General features: G+C 38.8%; 5 protein-coding genes across 7 annotated transcripts in view; 1 reads left to right on the top strand and 4 right to left on the bottom strand.

Annotated features, from left to right (window-relative positions):
• LOC135942315 (uncharacterized) overlaps positions 1-7,259 on the bottom strand; it is a 29,091-nt gene extending 21,832 nt beyond the window's left edge. Inside the window, exon 1 of one of the 2 annotated variants that reach the window (XM_065488357.1) lies at positions 7,102-7,259. The gene's annotated coding sequence lies outside the window, so the exon portion shown is untranslated. Of the gene's footprint in view, positions 1-6,267; positions 6,507-7,101 lie in introns of those variants that run through there. The other variant, XM_065488358.1, reaches the window with a different exon arrangement.
• A 4,226-nt stretch (positions 7,260-11,485) lies between these two features.
• On the top strand, positions 11,486-15,546 carry GTPBP1 (GTP-binding protein 1). 2 transcript variants are annotated; one of them, XM_065489843.1, is made up of 11 exons: positions 11,486-11,607; positions 11,950-12,207; positions 12,282-12,393; positions 12,656-13,015; positions 13,300-13,702; positions 13,758-13,902; positions 13,958-14,140; positions 14,196-14,331; positions 14,385-14,518; positions 14,742-14,924; positions 14,988-15,546. In XM_065489843.1, the coding sequence occupies exons 2-11, from the start codon at positions 12,106-12,108 to the stop codon at positions 15,168-15,170; spliced, it is 1,941 nt and encodes a 646-aa protein (XP_065345915.1). In that variant the 5' UTR covers positions 11,486-11,607; positions 11,950-12,105; the 3' UTR covers positions 15,171-15,546. The 2 variants fall into 2 exon arrangements, with proteins under 2 accessions (XP_065345915.1, XP_065345914.1); XM_065489842.1 differs by having other exon boundaries at positions 11,493-11,725.
• A 115-nt stretch (positions 15,547-15,661) lies between these two features.
• On the bottom strand, positions 15,662-18,520 carry LOC135943355 (glomulin-like). Its single transcript, XM_065489844.1, has 5 exons — positions 18,381-18,520; positions 17,044-17,559; positions 16,752-16,975; positions 16,136-16,695; positions 15,662-16,074 (listed from the first exon to the last, which is right to left on the bottom strand). Exons 2-5 carry the CDS (start codon positions 17,549-17,551, stop codon positions 15,780-15,782), a joined length of 1,587 nt encoding a protein of 528 aa, XP_065345916.1. The 5' UTR covers positions 17,552-17,559; positions 18,381-18,520; the 3' UTR covers positions 15,662-15,779.
• Positions 17,648-18,385, bottom strand: LOC135943363 (protein YIPF3-like). The gene has a single exon (XM_065489858.1). It carries the CDS (start codon positions 18,369-18,371, stop codon positions 17,724-17,726), a length of 648 nt encoding a protein of 215 aa, XP_065345930.1. The 5' UTR covers positions 18,372-18,385; the 3' UTR covers positions 17,648-17,723.
• On the bottom strand, positions 18,494-19,994 carry MED9 (mediator complex subunit 9). The gene is made up of 3 exons (XM_065489860.1): positions 19,793-19,994; positions 19,603-19,708; positions 18,494-18,787 (listed from the first exon to the last, which is right to left on the bottom strand). The coding sequence occupies exons 1-3, from the start codon at positions 19,888-19,890 to the stop codon at positions 18,647-18,649; spliced, it is 345 nt and encodes a 114-aa protein (XP_065345932.1). The 5' UTR covers positions 19,891-19,994; the 3' UTR covers positions 18,494-18,646.
• Between the last annotated feature and the right edge of the window lie 98 nt (positions 19,995-20,092).

Below are 20,092 nucleotides of genomic sequence, written 5' to 3'. Positions count from 1 at the left end.
CAGTAGCGTTGCGCGTTAAGATATGCGAATGTGACGTCCGACGCTTATTTACAACGATATTTTGCATGAGATACAAAAGTGCGACGCGAAGTAAATTTTGCAATTAAGTGGGGTCAACGATTGCAGAAAGCGCGAAATTTATAGAGAAGACGCGCACAAGATGTTTAACAATTCAGTTTATAAATTTTTCCGCCGTGTTTCAGCTACTTAGCGTCTTTCAGTGGACACTTTTAGCCCGCTGATTTTTATCTCTGCGCTTTTTAAAAAAGCTTCTAAATTATATGTGGGCCTTATTCTCTTCTGTTGTTGTGGTTTCCTGAAACAATGTGTTGAATACAACCAACAGACAGCCACACGAGAATAAAGCAATAAAATTCACTTTCAGGGTCCATTTCGTCCCTGAAACGCCAACTACTCTCTTATCAAACCCGTTCGAGCGGAATACCGGGCCAGACGAGAATTTCGGCAATAATTACCCGCGCCGTTTGGCGTGAGAGGAGGCTCGTTCAAGACGACGAGATCGAGAGTGAGTTTCTTTCCGTCGTAAGGCCAAGTTCATGTTTATTAAAGGGAGGCAGGTTGATATTATTACGACTGCTCTGATTCTACAAGAAAAAAGCCGCGCGTAAGTAACGACGTGTTTCCGAAGGCCAACGAGCAGCAGACGCACCGCCAAGCAAATCCCTGCGCGTTGACTTTTCTGCGTGATGTGTCTCTTTCATTCCCACCTAGTTTTCGGCGCAAGTGGGATGGTGATTTTGCAGTTCCTTTAACAGCCCACTTGCAATTAATTCAAACCAGCTGCCAACCACTTTTTGTTCTTCCTTCGGGTCAACACTCTCCATGGATTTCATTTCGCATATCTGAATTTATGGTTCATAGAATTTAGCATAATCCGGTCTTCGTGTAGCTTATCTTATCGGATTTGCTCGCAGAAAGTTGTAAATTTCGCACCAAAAGGGACGCCGACTGCTGCGGTGTATGTAAATTTAATCGATTGAAGCAGTTTAGCTGGTCGTTTTGTCTTGGGTTTATAGTACTTGTTTGGTCTGTCTGGAGTTGGACGGAATGAAAATTTCAAGTACCCTCCCCTTAGAAACATCTCGACGAAAGAGTTTGCGCCGAACTTTGAAAACTGTTCTTCCCTTTCCCCGGCTAAACATGGGTTTGCCACTGTCCCATTTGGTGCTGTGCGTCAACAAATATAACTCGGAACTACGCAAATCAGAAATCCTAAACCTTTTTATTTGGTAATTTATATTATTTGCTACTGCATAAATAAATAAATAAATCCTGCACCTGAAATCCGGATTATCTCATGGACCCATTCGAGGAGCGATGGACCACAATTTGTCGTAGACATTTCAAATCCAACAAGACGAGCTTGAATTAAAAAAAACACCTAATTTAAATTTATTATGTAGATTGAACCTTTATTGAAAAACAGGTAAGATACTTTGGGTTGCCCGTGGCTATTCACTTCTTAGCCACCAAAAGCTTTGACTGATAGCAAATCTAGCAGAAACTGCTTTTCGGCCGACAACTTTTCATAAATTACAATCAATATTGCAAATAATAACAATGATTATAGTGACAATTCGATTACACGAGCCAGTTGTGTTGTCGGAGCAAAGCCATCGGGCAAGCGCCGCGATAAATAATTTCACGATATCATTTTATACGGCCGGCCTTGAATGAGAAAATAACAACCCATCATTAATTTTCACATTGTGGAGTGAGGCGTGGCATCCAAAGGCCTCAACTCATAAAGTCGCTGTTTTCCAGCCAACAAGATCAATGGGTTAAAAACACACTCGACTGCTGCCCGACTGACTCTTCAGTTTGCTAATCTGCTCAGTTGTAAAAAGTTGCGAGATACCGCTTTGTGATAACAGCGTGCATAAATTAATCGTGTCAATAAGACTTCAAATTGATTTTTGTGAATTTTTGACATTACGATTCTTTTGGGGGTTGCCAATAATCAATCTTAATGTTAATCATTGCAACTGTTTAATTGTGTTTAAATTGGTTTTAATTATGACGCCTGTAATTGCATGTCAAAAAAAGACTAAGTGCTTGACTTGTTGAGGCCAAGAAACTGGTTTAAAGACAAGTTGATGCGAGATTTTTCATATTCCTTTTTGCTCCATCATCCCTGCATCTAAATAATAACGCTCAGTCTGATGTCACGCAAGGAATTCTAAGCTCGAAGTTTTTGCGTGAATTTTCTTGTATTGTAATTTCACCCTGAGATCTGTTAGTACTGCATGGTATAATATATGAAACCGAAAGTCCACAACCGTTGTTAATGACCAAAGAGCCTCCCTTGTGCATCGGCCAAGAAATTAATTCACTGAATTGATTCCAAATATCATTTCACACTGAGTTGCACACTCGCGCGAGCGCAGTAATTGATATGCAGCTATGTGTGTGCAATATTGAATCGTCTTGGACACAGAGAATGATTGATGCAATTCTGTTACACTCTGTCGCTTCATTTCAGCTGAGGAGCAAACTAATAAGTAGTGTTTCCGCCTTGTCAAACGATTCAGACTGCTTGTTGCTGAATACGAATGGCACTTTTTCAATCTCTGCTCGGCATGCAGATGTATTAAGCATTCGTCACAGCTTATCTGCTGACATATTTACGGCAGCGAATAACTTTGATTAAATGATCAAGACTGCTTTTTTTATAAACATACGTTATGTATTTATGATCTCCTTTCAATGTGCAATAAAAACAACACTTTGCGGCGTAGATTTATTTATTTATTTGCGACTGGAATAATTTTCAAAAAACTTCCGTCATTTTTATACTAATTAAAATAGGCAACAATGCACGTCTCAAACAGGCTTATGCAGCCTTGCGAATCACCTAGAGCGAGTGGTTTGTATATTTTCTATCATCGAACAACGTTTCCTTCCCATGAAATGTACAGCAATTAACCATCTTCGGAAGGAGTGCTATGGGTTTTGCAATTATTATAGCACCTCGACGGCAGTGAACCGCGACGAGTCATTAGACGCGCAGACGCTAATTAAAATTGAAAAACGCCGGCGAGGGTGCAGACTGCATGCTGATGAGCTCGCGCATATTTTAATTACAAAATGAATTTTTGAGCAACCTGCTGGCCGATAAATGCAACTACGACACCTTGGCTGCCCGCTGACAAATAAAAATAGCGTATGCGACACAACACGTCAGTGTCCTCTCCAGATTACCATATTGATGAGGAAGCAAGGCCAGCCAAATGCTCATCCACGCCGCGCGTAACACACTCGACTTTCCTCGCTCACTCTCTCTGTTCGGCCGACGCCGCTGTTATGTTATTATTCTAATGGCATAAAACGCGGCTTGTAGAGTTGCAAAACTCAATTCAAAGACGAATAAAAGCAGAGTGCGACTCTTCTAAAGACTAATTGCCACGAAACCAGACATACTCTGGTCGATAAATTTTCTGAAATTGCAGGGCAGGACGGCAAGTTTCCAAAACAAGACATCAACCAGCAGAATTTACACGGAAAACTAATAAAATTTTAGGCTTAATTATAATTTCTTCTAAAGATGGTTGCACGATTTGGGTATTTTTATTTCGGAAAAGAACTGAAATTGTGGCATAAATAATTGTTCTCAGTGCATTTTGCGCTAGACAAAATCTTGATAATTTCCAAGTAAACGATTGCGAGAGACTCCCTGCTCTGTTTCTGTCAGGGTGATTGTGATTTATTCCAAGTACTATAGTGACCTTATTATCTGCTCACAGGCAATCGATTTGAGTATCTATTCAATGTATTGCATCATTGCTATGGTCATTGTATTATTCTCTTTTGTTAATATGTCTCATTCCGCATGTACGGTTTTCACTTTCATTCTATTATGCTCGTACAAGCATTCGTAATGCAGTGTGTAATGTTGTTCAAACAGTTAGCGTCTCGGTGTACTTTCATAAACGCAGTGATTGAAGAGGTGCAGCAGCAGCCACATTTGTAATGTCGATGAGCCGCTGTAGTACGTTGCTCGAGAGAATATAAAGACACACACTCTTATATTTAAGTGCGTTATTTCCCATCCAGTTAGAGTTGTCAACCACAGAGGATAATTTCCAATAATTTCAATTCAGCTGGCTTCTACATTCCCATGAAAATTACGTTGAAATGTGAGGCGCGCCTAAGGAAAGGAAGCCATGCTTGAGAAATTATTTGGTCAAATTTGTCGTTTTCTGCCTTGTTATATGCAGTCTAATTAGAGGAAATATTTTATTTGTTTAATCGCTAGCTTGTCTTTGAGCAATCATTTCATTGTCTATTTACTTATATCCCACTAGCTGCGTGTTTGTATTTTTACTGCTTTTACGGCATGAATGGAAAAAACGCAAATGAATCATTACCTGCCGCAATAAAAACAGCAACAATCGAGGAAAATTGACTTTTATTTGCGCGTTTCTGAAAATAATGCGCGTCTTTTCCCATGAAAGCGGTGCAACAAAAGCTCATTAATCCCACCTATAAGGTAAATAATGCGACAAGAGAAATTTGTCCTCGAGCTGGAGACATCAACGCCTGATGCGCGCGATATCGGTATTTTGCAATAAAATAAAAACAACAAAAGCGGCTATTTGCGTTTGGATGTGCGGTCGCATTCTTGCTAATACAGTTCCAACGAGCACACGCACACACACACACACACACACACACACACACACACACACACACACACAAACATATACACAAACGTAATAAAAACAATTGCACTAACTATGGTATGACGCATAACTTCTCAATGACATTTAAATCGTGACTCGACCGAGGCACATTTGCAGAATTCAAATCATAAATTATGCGGGTCGGTGCCAAAATTTGCCACGAGAGTCCTCGCGCTTAAGGCGTGTCTGACTTTGCCAAGTCCTCTGAAAGCTTCGGCGGCCTCTCATTTTATTGTTACGCGCCTATATATTTATGCCGATTGTAAATAAACTCTAAATCATCTGTTTTATTTCAACTGTTTGACAGCGCTGGGTGTAATAAGTGCGATAAAATTCCACGAAAGGCGCGATCCCAGGTAAACGCTTGACGCGTTTTCCGCGATAAAAGTGCAAACGTGCCGCGTGAAAACAAAAACAACACATAGAGCTGCGGCTTGCTGGCGATGCTGTAACTATGTCTCCGCAGCCGTCATAATATTTATTTCTTATTGACATTTAATTCCGATCATGTGTATTAGAAATAATTTTCATGCTCGACACTCGCACCTCTGTTGTGTACGTCAGGGTGCGGATATTTTTTCCTTTCCTTTAGCGCCTTGGTACGATTGAGACATTTTACATTGATGTGAATCTGTTCGCTCGTTAATCAGACAAACGCTAGCGGAATAAATAAAAGGGCGAAGTTGCGCAAAAACTGTGGCTTTTTGCACTATATGCACAGAATGACCATCAAGACTTACGACACCACACTGCTCAGCTGGATGTTTTTGCATGAATAAAGCCTTTAATTTTATGTTCTGGTTCTCATTCTTCAAAAAGCTTAACATTTTATGTGGCAGTTTCCATCTGTGATGAGAACCCACTGATATGTTTATCGTGTTCTTGAGTGTATTAGCATAATACCCTTAATAAGTCACTATGAAGGCGAGAAAACAATTTGTTGGAGAAAAAATGAATAGAAAAATGGTCGTTGGAAGGTTCATTATAAAATCAAAAATACTGGGGGTTTTCGTCATTTTCTAGACATATAAAGGCCCGAGGATTACTGTTTATGCGTTACAAATAATTTTCGCTGTGGTGTTTTCCTTGGCATTATCATTATCAGTTGTGAAAAATCTTTTCAAAATAGCTTTGCACTTAGAATGCATTAGTTTTTTGGTTTTCTGTTTATAATAGGTTGCATGAAAGATATTGTTGTTTGAGCTATAGATCACAATATATAATTTTCTAAATTTTCTAAGAAATCTAGTTATTTTGAGTATGCGAACGTATAATTATATTTTTTAATTTTTAGCATGAATGGATTGGCCTCGATGTGGTGGCAAGTGGTCTGCAGCTAGCGCAATTATCCGGCCGTAAGCGTGTTTGGACTTGTGCAACTCATCAAAGATTTTTTTACGAAATGGGTTTTTGGAACTCAAAAATTTCATAAATCATTTTGAATTGGTTCCGGAATCTGTTTGAAACAACCGCGAATGGCCCATTTCCGCAACAATAATTGTATTTGCAACGGCAATCTTTTCGCAAAATCTGCCAATACGCTAAAAATCCAATTATTTCTTACCTGAAAAGAATTACGTGCACGAAGTTCGTTTTCTTCAAAAGGAGATCCCTCCGTCAGGCAAGAGAGTCTCTTATGCTCCAGTTTACGCTCTCGCGACGGGGGATTAAAAATCTGTGCAGCTCGCGTAAACACTCTGAGCGCTGGTGAGACAAATGGGAGTTGCATAAACAAAGCGCAGGCACAAATCTGGTCCCATACAATGGCGCGTGAATGTGTGTTTGAATAATTTATTGAACTGGTGCACTGGATTCCTGAGAAGCAACTCCTACTGATTCTGTTCTAACTCAGCAGTTTCTTTCAATGTTAACAGCTCGATCTAGCCATCGCTCTCTCGCTCCTCTGCGCGTTTTGTCCGATATTTATGGCTCGGGATATCACACCTGACTTTATTGCCCCACACCGCAAATGACAAATTGCGAGTGTGGCGAGAAACTCCAATATGCACACCGCACGCTCCATTACGACCGATGTGGATTTCTCTCAAATAAATCAAAATTACGCCGGTTCGCCTCTGCTTGCCGAGCGGAATTAATATGTTGCACGAGCAAATCAGACTAGCTTAATTAACTTAAGTCTACACCAGCGATAAATTAAAATACTGGGCGACAAATGACCCTGATTTACCATGAAATAAAATTATTCTGTTTTCATTGCGACTTCTGTGTTCGTTATAATCTATGCGATGTTTTTTCGAAGCTAAAAAAATTAAAAGTTTCACATAAAAAAGTAATTACGATTAATTCCCTTTGATCTGAAAAATATTTGCAATAAACTAAATAAATATTCAAACAAATTTATGCCCGAGAAGTTGAAATAGAGCATCGTTTCACTTACTTTGAGTCGGCGACACTCAAGCGCGGCGGCAGGGAAGGGTTGAGCGCGTGCTCGTGGGGACCCTGATGAAAGCACTAGTCCTCCACTAGAGACTGGAAGGCTGCTTCGGACTACCTGAGCAGAACAACTCCTCAACCGGCTACCTGTTATGTCCGAGAGTTTGCGCAAGCGCACCCGACACACCCAACATTAAGAAGTCCACCTTATTATTAAAACGCGAAAATTACCATGCCAACTGGCTCGTTCCGTTATCGACGATGAGCACAAAATTTGACTCCTCAGCACACGCGAGCAGATCAGCCTATTATACATATTAAAATTTTTCTAAGCAGGTCATTCTGGCCTTATTTTACAGTTTCGATGCTCGTCACTCTAACAATAAGGCGGGGAAAATTGTTTCGCGCGTGGAGCGTCGCTTATGGTCCGAATTAGAAAAAAAGGTTAAAGGTGGGTTTCAGAATTTCCGGTGGGGTTTTGCAGCTGTGAGTGGATGAATCATGCTTTTCTCTCGTAGTATAAATTTCCAATTGTCGTTTCTGTGATTGGCAGCTAATTGAGGAAAACTTTGCATCCCATTTAAGACCTGTAGCATTAAATCACCTCTTTCCTTTGTGCGCAGCTTGGGAAATTTATTCTTGTTTTATGGTCAATTCATACAGGGCAGTTCTTTGAAATATTTTGCACACAATCACTACATGATGCAAAAATTACAAGAATTTGCCATTAATGTCATTTTTCTGCTCGCATATTAACTATAGTCTTTTTCTTTCGACGCGAAACACTTACTACTTAAAATGTTTGATGGCCTTACATTTAATTTTGTATAATATATAGATATCTCCTCATGCAAATTCATGCCTTTAAAATCCCACATTTATTTTCCTATCTCTCATTTACGCAAGAATAACGTCTTGGAATTTCCAATCTCAAATATAAGCAAACTCGCTTGTGAAAGCACTTGTTGAAATTTAAAGTTTGCATGTCAAGAGAGTATTTGCAATGCGCTGTAGCTTTCGATGGTAGATATTGCTTGCAGGGTAGTCATTAATTTAACTTGTTAAAGGCAAACACCTTTTTAGAAAATATAGATACATAATTCATCTAAATAATTGAGTTTGTTATAACGATGCTGTCGATCTGGTACCATTTTTTCCGAATTTATTTGATTTGTGAATGAAAGGGACTTTCTAAATAAATAAAATAGGTACATGTCATGACTGCGCTGTAGAGCAATTTTAATTTTTTTTCCCCAATTTGATCTAGCATACCACATTTTAATATAGGGAAACTAAAATTTCTCTTGCACGATGCAGTGAGTCAAAGTTGCGTAAATCACTAGGTTATTACAAATTACAAGATAATTAATTAACCAGGTCAAATTAATTATGAATCCCGCATCCATTATTATTGTAACTTATGGATGCAATTTTAAATTTATCATAACAAATTAGCAAATCTAATTAGCTTCTTCTGTTCTTGTACGTCTCAATAAATACTAATAAATGTAAATATTCTTAATAGTTCGTGGCAATAAATAACCATTTGCATTCCTTTAATATTTACAAATGAAATTGCTGCAGCAATTTTTAAAAATTCAATGTACAAAATCTGTAGATAAACTGCAAAAAATTATAAAAGCTTGAAAAACATTTGAAATATAAACTTTCAAGATAATTTCATTAAACTTTCCACCGTATAATATCTTCAATATAAAAATGTTCTTGCTTTGTTTTCAATACAATTTCGAAATAAGTAAGCTTCGGCAATAGCTGCGTCTTGACGCATAAATTTCTCAATATAATCTAGACAAAATTTGTAGAGCGTGCAAGATTTATTTATGGCATATTATATTATATTGTTCCTCGTTTCTTCCGATCGCAAACATTGATAATTTCAGAAATAATCTCTGACGCGAGTGGATGGAACGCGACGACTGAATAATAAAAGGAATATCTCGCCCTGAAAATACGCCAGTGAGAGAGACTGACAATGAGAGGAGAATCTCCACGTGTACAAGTGTGCGAATCACGTACGCCACAGACTGATTCGAAAACCAAGAGGAACAGAGGGAGGAGATCTCGTGCACTCTACGAATTCACTTTCAAATTTCGTAAAGGGGTCTCTGCGGAGTAGAATGTTGATCTCGGACAGGTCGTAAATTAGTCCGACAACTATCACCTTGGGTCATTCTATTGAGTGATAGGCCAAAAATGGCCTTTTGATTGTGCGCCAGTTTCTTGAGCGCTCGCGGAGCCTGCTTTCATGTCTCTCGCTCTCCGCGCCTGAATAATACGCACGCGTTTGAAACACTCAGGGCGTAATCTAATTCCTTGAGAGAGCGTGCTACACCCACAACGCAAACAACAACTTTCCCTAAATCAAAATCGCATTCAAGAGTTATAACAACCCGGCATGTTGCGTGTTACCGAGATCATTACCACTTTAAGAGTTAATAAAAATATATATGATGTGTTTCCCTCTCCGACGCTTCGATAGATGTGGGTTTCTAATATGATTTTTATTGTACGGTGTATTTAGGATTACGAGATGTTTATATTGGTTCTCTTAATCTGAAATTGAATCTTGGCCGATCTCTTAGAAAGAATTTTTGATGTAGTAACCGCTTTATTATTTTTTAAAAGGCGGCTCTCCTTATGAGTGTTCTATATCTCGCTAGTTACGGTTGATTTTCTCTTCACTTTTCTCGCTTTTTTAAATGCCAGAAAAAATGTGAACGCACATCTTCTGTGTAATAGTTTTCATAATTGTATTTACCACAGCACCATTTTAACGCCATCGTAATTTTGATGATTTTAACATGATTAGTTGAGTTGGAAATTATTTTACATTTTTCTCGTCCGCAGTTCCAAACAAAAACAACGCTAGTTTGAAAAAAAGAAATAAACTGAAAAGGGCAGGTACATTATAAACCGAGGGTAATATCGGCACGTCGGAAAAACTTGAATTTTACATAATACGATAATAAGGGGGATGGATGAGAGGGTTTTTGCCGGAATTTTCAGATTTTAATATGGCCGTACTTACGGAAATATTAAATATTGAAGTAGTTCCTACTTTTTGACACTTTATGAAAAAATTATTTTAGGAAATATGCGATAACTCCAGTTCTAAGATAGCTACAGAGATGCGATTTAAAAAAAAACTTGCGAAAGAGTTATCATGAACTTTTTAATTTAGGTGAAGGTCAAAATTTTATGTTTTAAATATCTACTAAGATTTAAATTTAAAAAATTAATTCAATTCCAAGAAGCACATTTAAACAATATAATTTCCCTTAAAGTAAAGCTTAACTCATTAATGCTATGTGAAAAATTCGTGATGGCGATCGAGTTTTTGTTTTAGAGAAAATTATCGCGATTGCTGGCGCGGCGCAGGCTAACAACGACGCTTTTGCTACCAAATTTCTATATCAAGCTGTTTCTACGTCTATTTCCCTTTTGCATTAAATTTATGCATGTACTGGAGGATGCAACTGTTTGGTTACATACATATTAATATACAATTCTATCAAAATTAATGTTTTTGTACAAAATTCTTCATTAAAAATACCGTATATTTTGTACTGTTCACATTCATAAGATTGAACTAGTTAAAAAATACTTTATTACTTCAGTTTGTTATTTTTATATAATCATCTCGATTTAGGGATTTAAAAGATAAAAATCCCAATTAATTGATTCCCTAAAAAGCACTCTTTCCATTACAGGATGGCACGTTAAAAAATTTATTAATACCGTTTGTGTCGAAATTTATAATAAGAGAAATATTTTCCTCCTCTTCCTATTGATCAGCAAATTTAGACGTGTATACGAAATATCTTGATTATAATTTTAAGTTAATATTACAAATTTTCCCGCTCGCGCTGGGGGTTGTGAAGTATGTTCCAATTCATTCCCTGGCTATTGATCTCCTTGCATTTTTCTTTAATTTGCACTTCGTGACTAGATAAGCAAAAAATGTAACATTTCCTCTTCCTCCGATTAGGGAAAAAATTTCTAATTTCTCAAATTTTGTATAATAGTGCTATAAAGCATTTAAAAGAAATTACAAAATAATATTCCCTTGATTTCAAATAATTTAAGTACGAATACCTACATAATATATTTTGGTAAATATGGTAAATATACGTACATAATTATAACCATTTGGTCTTTGCAAAACAGATTTATGTGAATTCTTGCGCCTTAAATTTTCATACGAAGTCGAAAAGTGTTCATAATATACCATGCCTCTTGCTCACCACAACCACACTCTCAAACCACTTCTGTAATCAGAGTGAACAGCAAGAACGCCTGTCACTTATACTGCGCCGGCAAACCACACTGCGCGCCACGATGTTTCAAAATTGACTTTGGCTGTCTACCACTGCGGGTCGCTGCGCAAGTGACGTCGGCAAGCATCTGTCTACAACACAAACTTCGCGTTTGCGAATTTGCGAAATTGGTGATCGACATTCATCGAAATTGCCTGGCCCCCTCATTCTGAGTACTATGTTCTCCTCTTATTAGACTCTGTCTTGCAGAGTCACGTTTTCCTTGCTAGGAGTGTAAACCGTGCTTGCAGTCAGGCGGAACAATTCTTCTACTTAAGTGACATTGCAAAGGTGACCTAGGGTCCTATTTTCTTTCTTTACTTGTCTCTTTGAACCGTCGTAGAGCTCATGCCAAATTTTGTGCAATTATGCAAGAAGCGTCTTGTTTTGTTGCGCTTGACCCAGTTGTCGAAACAAATAATGTCAGTTCTGTCACTGTTTCGCTTTGCTAAATGAGTTCAGTCTGCCACGAATTCGCACCATATGGATAGTGAAATTTTTGTTTTAAATTTCAGCTGTTTGTGACATCAGCCGGACGCAAGCAACAGTTTACTTGATCCATGCCTGGTTTTCCTTTAATGATTACACTATCTACGGTGTTACGAATTGCTCCATTACGATTACCGTTACTGCCATAAGAAGTCGGACAGCGAAAGGGTTATTAGGGCACAATGTCATCTGCAGTGGAAAAGTCTCCAAGCAAGACAACATTAGTTCCGCAGGCGATGGAGAACAAGGAACCTCAAGAGGACTATTCGAGTATCAGAGGCAAAGTACGTACATATTCTTAAATCCTATTGCCTTTATATAAGGTATTTTCATAAATCATTTTTCTTCTGTTTTTTAGACCACGCTTGTCAGTCCCACTTCTGAGCAATTTGATCTTCTGCTGCGTCAGCTCCGCGAGAGGTTAGACGACGGTCGAGGAGAAACAATTTATGAGATTGGAATCGGAGAAGGTATAGTTTCATTTTATCAACGACAAACAAAATTAGAGCGAAAAGAATATACGGTAAAATGGTTGTAAAACCAAACAAATTTTTTTCTTTCTTTAGTCATAATCTTAATTGCTTCAGTTATCATTTAAATTAATCGATTGCACATAATGAGAGATAATACTATATTTATTGTTTTACAAGCTAAACTTTGAACAAAAACAGTTGTGTGCATCTTCAATATTCTTGACTGACTCAATGTAAATGTAAATTTAAAATCCAACAGATTCCACCGAGGCTGGTTTGGCTGAAGATGAATTTGAGGCCTCAGTGGCCACTTTGAAATCGTTGGCCAGCACTCTTGACTCTGACTGCAAGGAGCTGCGTCAACGTCAGCTGGAGAAGGGTCTGACTGGCCAGTTCTTGGTCAGGAAGCGATTAGATGAGCAGGATTTCTTGGAAATCCGAGTGGCTGTGGTTGGAAATGTGGACGCGGGAAAGTCCACCCTTCTTGGAGTCTTAACCCATGGAGAGCTGGACAACGGCAGGGGACATGCTCGCCAGAAGCTCTTCAGACACAAACATGAAATGGAGTCAGGAAGAACAAGCTCAGTTGGAAACGATATTCTGGGCTTTGACAGTATAGGTAAACAAATGACTAGTTGATATTTGTGATTTCCATTTTAAAGTGTAATCCTGTGTGTATATTTTCTTATTTGTTTTCCATTTTGAACTTGAATATAATTTATTTTGCTCGCTTGTAATCCCTAAAATTCCTAGTATCATCTAGCTTCTGTTATAATCATATTACTTTATGGTCCTGAAATACCTCATAGTTCCTTATCCTTTTGTCGGTTAATAAATAAATACTTTAAAGAGTTGCAATAAATTATTTCAGACTTAGAGGCTAAATTTCTGAATTTATTTCAGGCAATGTTGTGAACAAACCTGAGCACGGCTCCTTGGATTGGGTCCGCATCTGTGAGCGGTCGGCAAAGGTCATCACATTCATCGACCTGGCAGGTCACGAACGATACTTAAAAACTACTGTCTTTGGCATGACAGGGCACGCACCTCACTTTGGAATGTTGATGGTTGGGGCCAACGCAGGAATTGTTGGCATGACAAAGGAGCACTTGGGGCTGGCGTTGGCCCTCAATGTGCCCGTCTTTGTGGTGGTCACCAAGATTGACATGTGTCCACCAAACGTCCTGACCGACACCCTGAGATTGCTTGTCAAAGTGCTCAAGTCTCAAGGGTGCAGGAAGGTACCTGTCATGGTCAGATCTGAAGATGATGTTGTCCTCAGCGCAACTAATTTTGTTTCTGAAAGGTGAAATAACCCTAGGAATAAAAAAGCTCTTAATAACTTATTATGTTTCTGGCAGGTTATGTCCAATCTTTCAAGTATCCAACGTTTCTGGGGAGAACTTGGATTTGCTGAAAATGTTTTTGAACCTGCTGACAACGCGGAACAATGCCAGAGATGATGAGCCAGCTGAATTTCAAATTGATGACATGTACAGCGTCCCTGTATGTAAATCTAGGCTCGAATGTTTTATTTTTTCACTACGTTCTCAATACACAGGGTGTGGGAACTGTGGTATCTGGCACAACTCTGGCGGGGACGATCCGGTTAAATGACACGCTCTTGCTAGGCCCAGATTTGTTAGGTCATTTCACTCCGATTGCAATTAAAAGCATCCATCGAAAAAGGATGCCTGTCCGTGAAGTGCGTAGTGGACAGACTGCTTCTTTTGCTCTCAAAAAAGTAAGTACTTTATTTATTAAAATGTAGTATCTGTAAATTTATTCCTTAACAATAGATCAAGAGGTCTCACTTGAGGAAAGGCATGGTGATGGTTGCCCCATCATTAAACCCAACAGCCTGCTGGGAATTTGAAGGTGAAATCCTGGTTTTACACCATCCAACCACAATCAGCTCTCGCTATCAGGCAATGGGTAGGAACCATAAATTTGGTCTGAGGTAGCGTTGAAGAGCAGTGTTGTTTTAGTTCACTGCGGAAGCATCCGCCAAACTGCATCTATCTTATCAATGAATGCAGACTGTTTACGAACTGGTGACAAAGCGCTTGTCCACTTCAGGTTCATAAAACACCCTGAATATCTCAAACCTGGTCAACGGATGGTAAGTTAAGCAAAGAATAAATTAAAACCAACATGATTTCTCATTTAAATAAACAATACACAACATTTAATAACCATTGGCATGCTTTTAAATGGCTTGATAAAATGTACTTACTTATTTTATCTTTACTTTATTATTTTTTATTTTACTTTACTTATTTTATCTTTTGGCAAACATTGTTTTTAGCGTTTTCCAGCTTTAGTACATTTTTAAATATGTGTAGGTTTTCCGTGAAGGCAGAACAAAGGCTGTAGGCAACGTTTTGAGGCTAATTCCACATGCCAGTCCAGGCGCCCAACTACCTCGACCAAAGCCTAACAAGATGCAGAAACAGCAGCATATCAGTGCAGCCAGCCACACGCCATCTCCAGCACCTTCAGTGTCAACGTCAGCATCACTAGCTCAGGTAAAGTTGCATTCTCGCTCAATTTTTTGTATGCATGGTATGATTGACTTATTGTGTATTTAGAATGATGGAAGCACTGGACAGTTTGAGATGGACAGGCGTGAGAACACGCCCAATCGCACGGGGCGCAAGAGCAGAGGAAGGAGGGGAGGCAGGGGAAGGTCTTCTGCCGATAGGACATCTAGCCCAGGCGTGAAGCCTCTTGGGGAACAAAATGCTGGCGCGGCAAGACCAGGAAAAGCTTGAAGCAAGCAATCTCTTGAGAAATTGGTTCTCTGGGACTTTTCCATGAGAGCTCTTTTAAATAATTTTAAATTTTATTTTGAAGCAAAACTATGCATGCGAGAGTGTTTGTGTTCTAGGAGTACAAAGCCTACTCATCAAAATGCCAGAAATTTTGTGTTCTTTTTGCCCTCTGTTAATTGCCAATGTTGATTTCTAGGACAATCTAGCTGTTTTAATCCTGCCCACATATTTTCTGATTTTAAAGATCAAGCCCCTATTGGAGAAGATATATTTTGGATTACTCCGGCTTGTATATTTACTTGCCCTAATAAAGTTTTACTGTATACAGCTTTATGTTAAAGATAATTGATCTCCAATAAAGCAATTGTTAACAGTATGCCTCATAAGTTACAATTTCAGTTTTACTATCTTCCTATGCACTAGCTAATGTAAAATGTTGTCTTGTACTTAATTAAAGGCGGTAGTTAGGTTAAAATTCTAGGGACATGATATATCTAGTTTCATATCTTAAGAATTTATTGATTCAGTACATACTGTTTGTGCTTAGTCTTATTCTCAGAGATTACAATAACCAACTTCCCGGCCACCAGCTATTCACCTAAGTGTTACCTAAAATTTTTCCATCAATAGATTATACACATGCTCAATAGTGTCTAATTGGGTCCGCCACAATGTGGCAGCCTTCACTTGCTCTTCAAAAGAAGGAGTCGGCAAAACTGATCCACCCACTTCAACTGAAGTTCTACTTGATTCTTGCTTACTGAGCTCGTCTGCGTCGATCAGTATTTCATTCACACTTTCCCTGCTCCTTTTTAAAGCGTCGGGAATATGCTTCAAAAATTGTTCAGCAATGCTGCGAAATTCCGCGAAGTTTTCAGGATTTTGATCAACCGTAATAAGATACCTGAAAGAATTGAATCATTATATCAAAATGATCATTGTTGACCTAATGGGTAATCTGATACCTCAGGAAATTTAACTTGCAGAGAACTGTGCTGACGTTCATATGAAGATTTGATCTGACCTCTTTTGGCAAAGTTAGCATCAGGTACAACAAATCAGGCAACCGTCTCATGAAATAGTCACTGCTCTGATTGTACGTCACAACTAAATCTTTTGTTACTGTCACCATGTAGCCTCTAACACTTTGATCTTTCATAGTCTGGTAGCCATGGAGCAGTATCAAGTGCTGTCCTTTGTCATTAAACGCCATGATGAACTTCCTAAAGATGACAGGCGTGTCTGCTCGCAATTTTTCATCCTCGCATTCCAACATAACATGCGAAAGACCCAAAAATAAGCAAGTATAGTGCTCTGAGGAGAGTACAGTGTGAGGGATGCTTCCAGGGTCGACTCTGTCCACTACATCCTTCAACAGAGAAATGCCTTTTTTCTGCAGTTCTCTCTGGCTTGAGAGTAGTGTGGAGCACAACGCGCCCAGACGAACAAACAAATACTGCTGGCTGTACACTTGCGGAAATGATTCGTAACAGATGCCGTGATGCAAAATATTATAATACAGTACCTGTGAGAAGAAATAATGAGAACATGAAAGTTAAAAAACAAATGTTGATTCCCTACTCCATAGCAACAGTGTGATTCAACTTGGTCCAAGAAGTGAAGAGTTGCTCCCTTCTTTTTCCGCCACCTACCCGCCTCATTTAAGTATGCAAAGGGATGTCCTAAATGAGGCAGAACTTTAGCCAGGGCTTTAATACTCTCATCCAAGGTGGATCGAGGTATATCATCATTTAAGAGCCACGAGAGCAAAAACGTCGCAAGGCACTGCTTCTGCTTTTCAGCCTCTATTAAGAAAAACAAATAAATATTTTACTGATTAGTTTGTAATACTTCCAAAACCCGTAAAATCAACCTTTAAAATCTTCTTCGTCGATATTGTCAATGATACGCCAGCAGAATTTGCTAATTTCAATGAAAAGACGCTCAATTTGCTCTCTTTCACAAAGGCTCAGATCACTTAAAGCAACTTGGATTGAAGTAAGGGACTCTCTAAGCGCTCTGGCTTTTTTCATTTTTTGCAGACAGGAATCCACGCACTGTAACACGACCACAAACAAAACGTCGTTTTCCGTTGACGTCAAGTACCCTAGAAGAACTAGATGTGTAACATCAGGATCAGACAAGTCTTCCACAAATGTCTTCATCATCTCTTGGCAAGTTTCAACCAGGGCTGGATTAAGGCCCTGGTTTTGTGGTGAAATGAAGCCAGTAAGAATTCCAAATAGGTCTTCTGGATAATTTATGGCACTTTCGATGAAACTGGGGTCTTTCAAAAGATCTCTAGCTTCTTCAAATTGAGAGCTGAGAAGCAGCTCTTTGAGCTTATTCATGGTTGAGTTTGAGTCATTTGGCATATCCATTGTAAAACCTAAAAATAAAAGAAAATCGTTGTAACTATCACACTCCTGCAAATCTACAGCCCATCAAAAGAAATATTAGAAAGAAGACAAGTAGTCTGAAATTAAAACAGCTAATATATTTTACTTCTGCTCACATCTTTACAAATTGGCTTGACATGTTCAGATCTATCTGTTAAAAACTTGATTTGTATGCACCAATGCCATACTTGAATGTTGGGTGCATGAAGGCAAAGTGCAAGAAAAGCATGAAGAACAGATTGGTCAGAGCCACAACTGTGCCTGTAATCAGACGCATCACTGGCACTGGCAGAGCCACAATCAGGACCAAACAAACTCTAGCAGTTGTCAGTCCACCGAAAATGGCCAGGGCGACTAAAAAGGGGACGTGGCTTTTGAAAGCATTCTCATGTGATATTACAATTGGTACCAGAAGAGTCAGCAGAGTTCCAATCTGTGAGGCTGTGACGACGGAAAAGACCTTAGCAAAGGACAAAGGTGCTTTTCCAGCCAAACACAAAAGGTACGTTCCAGCTGGCACCAGAATCATGTATAGCGTTACAGATAGCAGAGCAGCGGGGAAATCGGATTTGGCAGATTTGAAGTTGAACAGGAGCAGCACAAGCCCAAAGTAGGCCACTGCTGGTGTCACCAGTTCTGTTACTTTGAACGGTACGCATTTGGGAGATGGGATCAAGGGTGCGACTAGTTGTTTAACAAAGTCTCTGAAGTAAATTTGGGGCGGCGCTTTTAATATTTGTTTGTATCTCGGGGTGTACGAGGTCGGAATCAAAGGTTCTTTGTCCCACATTCTGTGCATCATTTTCTGTACCTGAGGACTTTATCGAAAAAGTTACTTCTGCTTCTTCTGCGATTCCTCAATTGCTTTCAATTGATGGGCCAAACTCTCAAGATGCTTAATCACTCGTCTTCCTGCAGCTGATTTCTCAAAATCTTCCTGAAGCATTTTACTTCGGTGAAACAAACTTATGGTTAACTGTGCTGCTCTCCTAACAGGTTTTGACTCAGAGAGTCTATAAATGAGTTGTTCGTTGTTGGCCAAGTATCGCAGGATAAATCGGAGGATGGGCATACTTTTCAAGCCTTGGGAATGTCAAATGAGCACATATTACGATACTTCAGGAGAAGTTCTCTTTTCAAGCGGAGTTGCTTCCGTAGATGATCAAGTTGCTTCAGTTGATCTTCTCTGTTGTAATCAATGCCTGGCAGTTTTCGAACCTGAAAAATTATTTCACAAAATTAAAATACGTTGTTTTAAACCAAAAATTAGGTGGTGCTGATTTTTTAATGTTTTTTCCACAAAGAAGTATTTTTCTAGAGAAAAAAAAAACTAACAAATAACAAAACAATATTTTTTTTCAGAAAAACAATACCATAACAAGAAGGTTTGAAAAACAATACAAGACACGAATATTTTAAATATTCCTTTTAGAAACAATACCAGTTTCGTCAAGAAACGTTCCAGACAGTACAAAAGTTTGTTATTGAAATACACTCTAGTGCTGATTAAAAAATAAATTGCTGGTTTGATCTGATTTCTTGAAGTTCATGGGATTTAGATATAAAAATTCTTGGTCTATCACAGTTTAGGTGAAAAATTGTGTGAATCTACAACACATAATTAGCAATTTTCGTTTAAAATTAAAATGCGCATGAGCTGAGGGAAGTTTTAAATTAAGAAGAAAACTACGTATATTCACACGATTCGCACCTAAATTTGGTGCGAATGTGATGCAGTGAGTGGGTATGAGAACCCTCCAGCCACTATTCGACTACATATTCATGCATTTGTTTACAAAGGTGATAGGTGCACTACAGCCCCTATTCGTGCCAACCTCTGGTTTTCGACCAGAGATATCCGGTTTTGGGATTGCTTGAACCGGAGTGTCCGGTTCGGTTTTTTGAAAATTAAACACGGAGTTATAAGGATCTCCGGTTTTTGGTCCTAAAATTTAACATGGACTTATGGAAAAACTCCAGTTTGCAGCTTTTTGGTTGTCTGGCACCCCTAATCTGTGCAATCGTTGCATTACCTGCTCACGAACTTGATTCAACTTCTTGTGAAGCTCAACAACTTTCAGGCTTGTGTCCTGCGACTCTCTTGGTTTCTGGGCAGTGTCGAGAGACTCCCGCTCAATTCTAAAACGTTTTAGGTATAATTATTATGTAGTATGAATAGCAACAAAATGAAGCCGAAAAATAATAAAAATCCATGGTAATTACCCTCGCAAGATTTCGTAGATTAGTGGTAGAAACTCGACGTCAACTTCGTCGGCACTTAGATGACCATTAGTTACAGTCTTCGGTTCAGCTGAATCCATGACATAATCGTGCCAAAGTCTATAAATAATCTAAAGTGACGAAGACGAAGTGTAGTGCAAGCAACTTTGTCACGAGCCGCAAGCCAGAAAACCAACAATCACCATTGGACTGTATAACAAACAGCTGTACGAATCTCAAGTTGAGGAAAAATGCTGAATAAATTAAACCGGTAAAATACATATTTTAGCTGCAGTAGAATAT

This window comes from Cloeon dipterum, chromosome 4, assembly GCF_949628265.1.
Source record: "Cloeon dipterum chromosome 4, ieCloDipt1.1, whole genome shotgun sequence".
NCBI classification, from domain to species: Eukaryota; Metazoa; Arthropoda; class Insecta; order Ephemeroptera; family Baetidae; genus Cloeon; species Cloeon dipterum.
Note: the sequence above shows the minus strand (reverse complement) of the source record. Positions and strands in the feature narration are given on the sequence as shown.

What these genes read in the sequence shown, in the direction of transcription:
- GTPBP1 (XM_065489843.1), top strand. Translation starts at nt 12,106, where the DNA reads ATGTCATCTGCAGTGGAAAAGTCTCCAAGCAAGACAACATTAGTTCCG. An exon ending in TGAGATTGGAATCGGAGAAG is followed by an intron (nt 12,394 to 12,655) that starts GTATAGTTTCAT and finishes AAAATCCAACAG; the next exon opens with ATTCCACCGAGGCTGGTTTG. An exon ending in TCAAACCTGGTCAACGGATG is followed by an intron (nt 14,519 to 14,741) that starts GTAAGTTAAGCA and finishes AAATATGTGTAG; the next exon opens with GTTTTCCGTGAAGGCAGAAC.
- LOC135943355 (XM_065489844.1), bottom strand. Translation starts at nt 17,551, where the DNA reads ATGGATATGCCAAATGACTCAAACTCAACCATGAATAAGCTCAAAGAG. An exon ending in CGACGAAGAAGATTTTAAAG is followed by an intron (nt 16,976 to 17,043) that starts GTTGATTTTACG and finishes TTTTCTTAATAG; the next exon opens with AGGCTGAAAAGCAGAAGCAG. An exon ending in AATCACACTGTTGCTATGGA is followed by an intron (nt 16,696 to 16,751) that starts GTAGGGAATCAA and finishes TTCTTCTCACAG; the next exon opens with GTACTGTATTATAATATTTT.
- LOC135943363 (XM_065489858.1), bottom strand. Translation starts at nt 18,371, where the DNA reads ATGATGCACAGAATGTGGGACAAAGAACCTTTGATTCCGACCTCGTAC.
- MED9 (XM_065489860.1), bottom strand. Translation starts at nt 19,890, where the DNA reads ATGGATTCAGCTGAACCGAAGACTGTAACTAATGGTCATCTAAGTGCC. An exon ending in ATCTACGAAATCTTGCGAGG is followed by an intron (nt 19,709 to 19,792) that starts GTAATTACCATG and finishes AAAACGTTTTAG; the next exon opens with AATTGAGCGGGAGTCTCTCG. An exon ending in TGAATCAAGTTCGTGAGCAG is followed by an intron (nt 18,788 to 19,602) that starts GTAATGCAACGA and finishes ATAATTTTTCAG; the next exon opens with GTTCGAAAACTGCCAGGCAT.